The 10,394-nt window shown below is 32.6% G+C and overlaps 1 protein-coding gene across 2 annotated transcripts; it reads right to left on the bottom strand.

Moving 5' to 3' along the window:
* Window positions 1–7,580: 7,580 nt before the first annotated feature.
* On the bottom strand, window positions 7,581–10,160 carry LOC121222431 (renalase-like). 2 transcript variants are annotated; one of them, XM_041103193.1, is made up of 4 exons: window positions 9,659–10,159; window positions 8,810–9,079; window positions 8,472–8,598; window positions 7,581–7,935 (listed from the first exon to the last, which is right to left on the bottom strand). In XM_041103193.1, the coding sequence occupies exons 1-4, from the start codon at window positions 10,001–10,003 to the stop codon at window positions 7,913–7,915; spliced, it is 765 nt and encodes a 254-aa protein (XP_040959127.1). In that variant the 5' UTR covers window positions 10,004–10,159; the 3' UTR covers window positions 7,581–7,912. The 2 variants fall into 2 exon arrangements, with proteins under 2 accessions (XP_040959127.1, XP_040959126.1); XM_041103192.1 differs by lacking the exon at window positions 7,581–7,935 and having other exon boundaries at window positions 8,075–8,598; window positions 9,659–10,160.
* Between the last annotated feature and the right edge of the window lie 234 nt (window positions 10,161–10,394).

Genomic DNA, 10,394 nt, shown 5'->3' with positions numbered 1-10,394 from the left:
ACACCCCTGGCTATCGAGTTGTTACATTCGTAACAAGAATTATCCAGGTGTGTAACGAAAAACAAGAAAAACAACGAGCGACGAAAGTCAAAACTGCATTGTCGATGCCGCACGACCGTGTGACAGGTCGTGTACTAGACTGTCTGAGACACACAGTCTGAGCCAATTGGGTCACATAGGTTACACAGGCATGTGTGAGGCCGTGTGTTAGACCGAGTCGACCCAAAATTTTGGATTTTTTCTTAGGACTGTAAACAATGTTTGGATCAAACGTAGGCCTTCTGTAGGGTGGGTATGTTGTTAATTAAGCATTTAAACATGAATTCTGGCCATCTTCTAGTGTAAAAATAAATATTTGTAACATGTTTGAAATGAAATAATATGTGTAAAATATAAATTATGTTTTATATTCTGTATCAGTCATGATAAGATGTGCATTGTAAACATATTTGATATCTGTTAGTTCTACATTTACATTTGGGATGAGATTTATGTATAGGAGGAAGTGTGGGTAGTTTGATTAAATGTCGAAAATGGTGGCACCGCCACATTTATTTCTGTACAAGCCGATAATTTGTCTATGGATTTGGCAGCTAAGCTGCAAATATTCTGAAAAGTTTCATATTGACACTAAGTGGTGTGTAGGGTTGGATGAGTGTTTCATACCCATATGGTGTGTTGGGATGGTAGGAGTTGTTGTGTAGCGGATGGGGGGTAAGATTATGTATCTACAACTGCACTGTTCTAATAAGTGTTGTATCTGATATTTTTGTCTAATTAATTTCTGATGATATAAATATATGTGTTACACACTAAGTTTCAAAAACTCACTCTCTGTTTGTCTATCACTTTCAGGTAACCCTCAGACTTAGGCGGATCGATGCGACGGGAGCTCGATCATAACAATATTTACATAAATTTAATTTATTTGAACTTGGGTTTGAGAGTTTTGTAAATTTTGGACTGTTAGAATTGTTTTATTTTTGGACTTTATTTCTGACTTTCGCATGATACCGTTTAAACGTTTTATCGAAAATGTTCATTTTTCTGCAAAACAACGGATTTCAAAACAACAAACTGTGTTTTTTCCCAAAATTTAACTTTTTAAGAATTCCTGCTGCAAAGCTATACGTTTTTAGAAAATGTAAATAGATAACGTTCACTATAAAACAACTAAGTAAGATATACTTTCAAATAAACTGGGTTTTTGTGTAATAAGAGTTTTGGATGTTTGTCAAAATATAGCGATTATGAACTTTTAATCGATTTATGATAACATCACTAGATCTAGCTATAACGTCTAGACCGGGTTTAGGGTGTTACAATTTAAGACTTCTCAAAAGTCATTAAACAACACCTTAATCATGAAGTTCACATCAATAAAGTTCACTACCATGAAAGGTGTAAACGATCACATCAACAAGATGATAGATTTAACAACTCAATTAAGAGCACTTGAGGTTGAAATGTTTGAATCTTTCCTTTTGCACTTTATATTGAACACTCTTCCACCTCGGTATAAGCCATTTAAGATCTCCTATAACAAACATAAGGATAAGTGGTCTATCAATGAGCTTTTGACTATCTGTGACCAGAAGGAGGCTAGACTCATACTGGAGATAGGAGAGAGTGCATTTACAGTTACTCAAGGAAAGAGGACGATCTAAGCTAAGCAAAAGGGGAAGGCTAAAATGCAACCTCAAGAGGACATAAAGAAAGAGTCTAAATGTTTCTTTTGTAAAAAGAAGGGACACATAAAGGACTATGTCAAGTTTAAAAGCTAGCTTGAAAAGAAAGGTAAATCAATATCACTTATTTGCTTTGAGTCTAATATGGTTGATGTTAGTTATAACACATGGTGGATTGATTTTAGTTCTACAATCCATATCTCAAATTCCTTACAGGAATTAAGAAACCTAAGGAAACTAGTTGAGCTGAATGATACATCTATTCAGGAAATAAGATAGAGTCGCATGTGAAAGCAATTGAAACATGCGAATTAGTGCTTAAGAGTGACTATGTTTTAATTTTAGAAAAGACTTTTTATATTCCTAATTTTTCTAGAAATTTAGTTTTTATTTCAAGATTTACACAATTTTAGTATTGCTTTAGTTTTTCAAACACTGGTGTCAATTTATTTTATAAATCTAAACTTGTTGGAAATGGTGTTTTATCTAATGGTCTTTATTCTCTTAATTTACAAAATAATGTCACTCATAATGTTATGCATGTTCAAATTGGTACTAAAAGTTGTGCTATAAATGAAGATTCATCTATTTTATGGTCCCGGAGATTAGGACACACCTCCATTGAAAGGATTAAAAGATTAGTAAATGATGGGGGTACTTAGTACTTTAGATTTTAATGATTTAGATACTTTTATAGACTGCATTAAGAGTAAGCAGACTAACAAGTCAAAAAAGGTGCCAAAAGGAGTTCGACCATATTGGAAATCATCTATTTTGATATATGTTGCCCAAATATAGATGTGCAAGGTCAAAAATACTTCATCACTTTTATAGAAGATTACTCACGATACATGTATCTTTACATACTTCATCATAAGAGCGAAACATTAGAAGCCTTTAAAGTTTTCAAGGCTAAAGTAGAGAAACAATACAATAAGCAAATTAAGATTGTTAGAACCGATAGAGGTGGTGAGTATTATGGTAGATACATTAAGGATGGACAAACACCTGGTCCATTTGTGAAGTTTCTTCAAGATAATGGTATAGTTGGCCAATACACCACACCAAAATCACCTAACCAGAATGGTATTGCAGAAAGAAGAAACTGAAATTTAATGGACATAGTGCGAAGTATGCTTAGCAACTCTAAGTTGCCTAAGTCTATATAGGTTGAAGCTCTCAAAATGGTTGTGTATATATTAAATCGAGTTCCAACCAAGGTTGTCCCAAAGACACCTTTTGAGTTGTTTAAAGGCTGGAAACTGAGTTTGCGATATATACTCGTATAGGGATACCATTCTGAAGTAAGAGTTTATAACCCATAGGAAAAGAAACTGGTCCCAAGGACCATTTGTGGGTATTTCGTTTGATATGCCGAAAAGTCCAAATGATATAAATTTTATTGTTCATCTCATAGAACTAGAATTGTGGAATCGAGAAATGCAAAGTTTCTTGAGAATGACTCAATTAATGAGAGCGATCTGTCTCGGGATATGATTCCCGTAAGTCAAACTTCCACCGCAGATGAGAGATTGGTTATCATATAAAACACCCCTCAAGCTTAACTGGGTGTTGAACAACCAATTAATGAAAATCCACAAGCTGCTGAAAACACTCCAATAGATCAAATTGTTCAAGAAAATCTGGAAATTATTGAACAATCAGTTGAACAATATGATCCACAAGAAAATATTGGTTCAACATTGAGAAGATCTACTAAAGAAAGGAAATCAACAATTTTTAGTGACTATATTGTGTATTTGTAAGAGTCTGACTATAATATTGGAGCTAAAAATGATAATGATCCTAAGTCATTTTCACAAGCAATGAGTTGCAAAGATTCAGAATTGTGGTACAATGCTATGAAAGAATATATGAATTCCATGAAAAGTAACAATGTTGGGGATCTTGTGTCGTTGCTTGAAGGCGTAAAAGCCATTGGATGTAAATGGGTATTCAAAACAAAAAAAGGACTCAATGGGAAACATAAAAAGATATAAAGCTAGACTCGTAGCGAAATGATTCACTCAGTGAGAAGAAATCAATTATACTGAAACTTTCACTCCTGTATCTAAGAAAGATTCCTTGCGTGTTGTGTTAGTATTAATAGCTCATTTTGACATTGAGTAGCAACAAATGGATGTGAAAATCGCTTTTCTCAATGGTGACCTAGAGGAAGAGGTATACATGAAACAACCTGAAGGATTTTCCTTTAATGATGGTGAACAATTGGTATGCAAGCTAAATAAGTTCATATATGGATTAAAACAAGCCTTTTGGCAGTGGTATTTAAAGTTTCATGAATTTGTCTCTTTGTTTGGTTTTTTCAAAAATGTCATGGATCAATGCTTATACTAGAAGGCTAGTGAGGTTAAAATTTGTTTCCTTATTCTATATATGGACGGCATTTTACTTGCAACAAATGACAAGGGTATGCTACATGAGGTGAAATAATTTCTTTCTTAAAATTTTGATATGAAAGATATGGGTGATGCGTCTTATGTCATTGACATTAATATTCATCATGATAGATATCGTGCTATCTTAGGTCTATCTCAAGCAACTTATATCAAGAAAGTTTTAGAAAAATTTTGGATGAAGGATTATTCACCGAATGTTGCTCCTATCGTGAAGGGTGATAAGTTCAATTTGAACCAATGCCCGAAGAACGAATTTGAGAGGGAGCAAATGAAAAACATTCCATATGCATCTATTGTTGGAAGCCTGATGTATACTCAATTCTGCTCAAGACTAGACATTGTATTTGTAGTTGGAATGTTGGGAAGATATCAGAGTAATCTAGGTATTAACCATTGGAGAGCTGCAAAGAAAGTTTTGAAATATCTTAAAGAGACAAAGGGCTACATGCTTACGTACAAACGATCAGACAATTTGGAGGTGATCAGCTACTCCGACTCAGACTTTGTCAACTGTGTTGATTCATGTAAATCAACATCAGGTTACATATTTATGTTTGCTGGCGGAGCTATATCTTGAAGGAGTGTCAAGCAGTCTTTAACTGCTACTTCCATTATGGAGGCTAAGTTCGTTTCATGTTTTGAGGTTACCTCACTTGGAGTATGGTTGAAGAGTTTCATATCTAGGCTTCGACTTGTGGATTCGATTTTTAGGCCATTGGTGATATATTGTGATAATTTAGTTACTGTCTTTATGGCTAAAAATAACAAAAGTCGAAGTTGAAGTAAACATATCAACATTAAGTATTTAGCCATAAGGGAACGTGTTAAAGAAAATAAAGTGGTCATTGAGCACATTAACAGTAAGCAGATGTTAGATGATCCTTTAACTAAAGGCATGCCACCATACAAATTTAAGGATCATGTTTTCACATTGAGACTTGTTCCCACCTTGTAAATTTTCGTTATAATAACGATTATAAAGATACTCTGCCAAGTTTGATGTTTCTCATATTTTGTGCACACATTAATTTGATTGTTTTGAGAAATGTCACTAAAGTTTGGGCCTGAAATAAACATTGGGTTTATTCATTAAGAAATTTGGGCTAAAGCGTTGAGACATGATATATTGTGATACATGGAAGATAGTACTCAAATTCTAAGAGAAAATATCGCCATGATTCGTGTATTATGTTTAGACTTTAAGTTTTCATGGGCAATACGAACCAAGTGGGAGAATGTTAGACGTGTATGGTTCGTGGGAATAACCCCCACATTTTCTTTCCCACATTTGGGCCACTACTTTCACTTTGTGTGATAGTAGGGTATGTGATGGGTGGTTTTTGACGGGGAACCACCACTATAAATACCCCCAAGCATAAGATCCCTAAACACCAAAAATATTTTCTGAAAACAATTCCATCTAGTGAGGTTTTCGAGTGCTTAGAAGACCTTGGTGTTTTTTGTGTTTTCCAATTTTCGTGTTTTCATATAGCTAAATATGATGTCTTCATCGATTGTTTTACGCGCTCAACAAGTGGTTACATCATTTAGATTTTGACATTTGATTCGGATAATGACCAAAGATATTTATGTTTGATTTTTCCGCTACCTACATTTCGTTTAAATCATGATTTATGCTTACATTTATATGATTTCAATGTATTATATTGTCATTTTATTTAAAATTAATTTGCTTAATAAATAGATCTCAAAGAGATTTATAGAATTTTCTTCAAACTTGATAGAAGTAATTATGTAAGTGAGAATTATTGAACCATATGGGTAAATGTACTCTTCATTAACTTTTTCAGATTAAAAATGTATTCTGCATGCACTTGAAGCAGTATGTTTTCTATTTTTTGAATTTTTTATTTTAAAATCATAAATATTTTTATATGTTTCAAAACTTTTAATTTTTAAAAGAATAAATCTTAAAATTATATATGAATTTTGATTTAATGTGTAATTTTATATATAAAATTTTGATTTGTTTCAATTCTCACAAATTATTAACACAATTATTAATATAACATCATTGTATATTTATATATTGCAAACACAGATAATTATATTTATACAATATAAAAATAAATTAATATATTTATTTATTTAAATGTGTATGATTGAATCAAAATTAAAATTTTATATACATATTTAAACTATATAATTAAAATTCATATATCAACTTACACATTAAATCAAATTTTAGATCAAAATCATTGGGAGTTTTATTTATTGATAGAAACCTTTTTCCAGAATAAAAACGTTGAAGAAATAGTTGGTGACAAAATCATATGATTTGGATGAGTTGTAGGTGTTTAAAGGTAGAGACATGAATCACACGTGAAAGCTGGGGATAGTTGTTGTAATGCTACGCCCACATATGGCTTCTAGTACATCATTTATTCACTTCAACTCTCATATAATGCCAATCATTATGAATATATATAAAAAGTTTGTTTGAATGTTGATGTGAAGTTCAAATTTCAGATATTTATTGATTTTATATACAAACATAAATTCACATAAACATATTCAAAATAATATAATTTTGTTCAAGAAATATATATTTTTGTAAATCATTTCACAATAAAATTAAAATCCAATTGATAAGTGTTACCATCAAATTAAACAATAATATACATATTGATTTTATATTTTATATATCATAATAATAATAATAATAATAATAATAATAATAATGTGTTACCATAAAATTTTTATATTTTTATTTAAATTTATTGACTACTTATCCCTTAAATTATACTATTTTTTTCACTTGATACCTAAATTTTTTTGGTGCATTTTAGAACTAAAAGTTTAATTTTATCCACAAGTTTAATATTTAGAGTGCGTTTGGTTCGCTGTATTGGATTAGAGATGTATTGGATTAGAAGTGTATTGGATTAGAGGTGTATTGGATTAGAGGTGTAATAGCAAATCAACTGTTTGGTTGAATGTAATGGAATAGATGCGTAATAGTAATCTTGTGTTTGGTTGAATGGAATAGAGGTGTAATAGCATAGTGGAAAAAACTAAAATGACTAGAATACCCTTAGCATAAATTTATTTTGGTAAATGATTATTGTTATTGTTATTTAAATTTTAATAAGATTATTATTATCAATAATAAATATTTTAATCATATTTAAACATAATTATTATTAAACATATTTTAATTAAAATATATAATTTAATAAAATTCTTAATAAAAACATAATTTGATTTTGGAAATAAACAAAATACTCAATTTAATTTTATTATATTTTTTAAAATTTACTCACATTATAACATTAAGAACAACAAATGAGAGCGTATCCAGTAATTTTGGCAACAATCTCTTTAATTTTCGTAATGCTAAAATATTACCTTATTTTTTTTAAATTAAATCGATGAAAAGAAATTCATAGGTGCATTTTCATATAAATAATTGAATTATTCAAAATTACATGCATTTAGAGATAAATATTCAAAATTACATGCATTTAGGAATGTCAGCCGCCAAGAGCAAGAACATGTAGTTCAGTTCACTTGGTTCATATGGTCGTCCAGAAGGTCTAGATTCGAATCTCACTATTTGCAAAATCTTCCTAGGGCAAGAGAAAATCATACTGTGGGACTGTTGCAGGAATCTTTGAAGGTTGAAGATTGAGATTTTAAGTGGCAAGTTGAAATGCTGACATTTCATTGTGTTGTTTTAAGGATGACTCAACCCCTGCAAGTGCAAATTGTCCAATATCATGTCCTTCAATTGCCTCAAATTCCTTCTCTAAGCCAACAGCAAACTCTTCAGGACATGCTCCATCACTTTGTAAATAGTCTGCAATCTACATCATTAAATCCACAACATTTCTTCATTAATCTCTATGTCAAAAGCAAAGGATTCATGAAGGAAACCAAACAGCAAGGAAAATAAATAAATATATATATAGACATACAAATAGATGTTACATTTATATATATGCACTTTTAAGCAAGATCTCGAGTACTGTCCTATAACCTAAATGGTTGGCTTATTTAGCTTTTAAGCCATCCTTTGTATGCATACACTTTTTGTATTCCTACAAAAACAGCTTGTTTCTAACCTCCAAGCATACCTTGATTTGCCCCCAAACAAATACCGAAATATGTCATAACGTGAAATTGTTACCTATTATCTAGAACTTTATCTGCATGGTCAGCCCTATCTAGATCTTGACTGTAACAACAATAGTAAAATGACATTCACAGCTCATTCAGTGCATGCATAAAATTAAATCCTAACCCTATTACCATAAAATCATAAAATAACACTCCTAAGCAAATTTGAATTGAAAAAAATGGGACAGAAGAAAAAAACATAAGTATTGAGGCACAAAATTACCATTATGAGCAATAACAATTGCATCAAATTCCCCACGAGGTTTTCCATTCTCGCTCAAGTGCCACATCCCGTTAAATGGCTCGAGCTTACTTATCCAACAAGGTCTCACTACATTGACCATAGAAGTCTGCACCAAGCATCTAACTTACTCAGATATAACCACTGTTAAAATGTCAACCCAATTAAGCACTTGAGACAATAGGGTCCAATAATGAAAGGCACCACTCTAGACAATTAGTAATTTATTTGTTTCACAAAGTATAACCTTTCCATTCGACTAATAATAAAGCTTTAAAAAGATCAGAATAAGCAGCAAGAACGAAAATGAAGGTGATCACCTCAGAAAGCAAAGAGTCGGCTAAAGGGCGCATCCCATTGACACCTATAAACCTTGGTGGTGATGAAGGAAGAGGAACAAACCGGCCACCTAATTCAAGCTGACCAACTAAACCTTGCCATTCTCGAACCAAGCCTTTCTCCAACCAATAATCAACTAGCTTGGAAAACCGAGAATCACTGACAGTAAAAAACTGAGCAGCATGGTCAAATATAAGTTGTTGAGGATCAATGACTCTAGTTCCCATTCTTCCTCCCAAACCATGCATTCCCTTTTACGGCAAAAGACAACAAGAAACTACATCACTTGCAATTATCCAAACTACATTATGCAATGTTAATGCAAATGGTTGAACTTCTAAACTTGTCCTCCCATAACTAAACTATTGAGCATTAAAAAGAAGAACGGTACCGGAAAATCACATGAAAGGGTTGAATTATATTAGCTTAGGCATGCCAAATTCACAATTTAATTTCATTGAAGACTGGAGTTTCTCTTAACAGAAGAAGAATATTTGAGTGCAATGAATACACAAACAAAAAGAGGCCTTCTCTTCTTCTGTCATATGACAAGAAATTTAGAGACAACTATTCATCACAGAGATTAATTGCGCAACTCCAAAGTTAAATTTATGCATGAGTTCTAAAACATACTAACAAAATGAATTTCTTTCTATAAATTAAATGCATTGTTTTTATTCAAAAAAAATCCAATTGTCATATACTCATGTAGGGAAAAGAAAAACATTATTACAAGAAAAGAAACATTTTTTAATTCATTGATCAAAACACCCTAAAGAACAACAATAACCCAAATTAAAGCAGCACGAAAGGTAACCAAAGGAACCAACCGTGTCAAAAACAGTGGACTTAACACCTCTTTTCTCCAAGCTCAAAGCACAAAGAAGACCAGCCATTCCTCCACCAATAATCCCCACGTGAGGGTCAGCTGAAACACCAACAGTGAACTTGACCTGCTCCTGAGTGAAGGTTATCTTGAGAATTGACCTCCTAGAAGTCCCATATGGTGTTCTTTTCCTGTTCCTTGAAGTGGGTCTTTGTGGGTTTTTGGAGGGTTTTTTGGGTTCTTGTGAACTGCAAATTATAGTTAGAGGTTTTGGGGGTTTAAAGGATTTCTGGGTTTTGAGAGGAAACAGAAATGAAGAAGAAAAACTGGGCAGAGCCGAAGGTGCCATTGTTTCTTTTTCTTTTTGGAGGGAGCGACAACTAGCAACAATCTGGGCAAAGAAATAAGGAAGGAAATCGGATGAAGGAACAGAAGAGAAACAAGGGGATGGGGGGAGGGCAAATCAGGGAGCTGATGCTCAATCAGTAGCTAATCTGGGCAAAGAGGGGGGAATAGAAATCGGTGGTTTTCACCGATTAAGAAGGTAATGGATTAGATGCGTATTACCAATACATCAAACCAAACGACGTCTTAGAGAGGTATTAGGTGGGGCCCACCGATTAGGGGTGTATTGGCTAAGCCAATACACCCAACCAAACAAGCTGTTAGAGTTAATGATAATAAAGAAAATCTGAGAAGGCACATGAGCCTACCAAAACCTGCCATGCGATGCTTTTTTC

Source organism: Gossypium hirsutum, chromosome D10 (genome assembly GCF_007990345.1).
Source record: "Gossypium hirsutum isolate 1008001.06 chromosome D10, Gossypium_hirsutum_v2.1, whole genome shotgun sequence".
In the NCBI taxonomy this organism is placed as follows: Eukaryota; Viridiplantae; Streptophyta; class Magnoliopsida; order Malvales; family Malvaceae; genus Gossypium; species Gossypium hirsutum.
This window is presented reverse-complemented; position numbering and strand designations above follow the sequence as displayed.

What these genes read in the sequence shown, in the direction of transcription:
- LOC121222431 (XM_041103192.1), bottom strand. Translation starts at nt 10,003, where the DNA reads ATGGCACCTTCGGCTCTGCCCAGTTTTTCTTCTTCATTTCTGTTTCCT. An exon ending in AGTCCACTGTTTTTGACACG is followed by an intron (nt 9,080 to 9,658) that starts GTTGGTTCCTTT and finishes TTGCCGTAAAAG; the next exon opens with GGAATGCATGGTTTGGGAGG. An exon ending in CCGACTCTTTGCTTTCTGAG is followed by an intron (nt 8,599 to 8,809) that starts GTGATCACCTTC and finishes TGCTTGGTGCAG; the next exon opens with ACTTCTATGGTCAATGTAGT.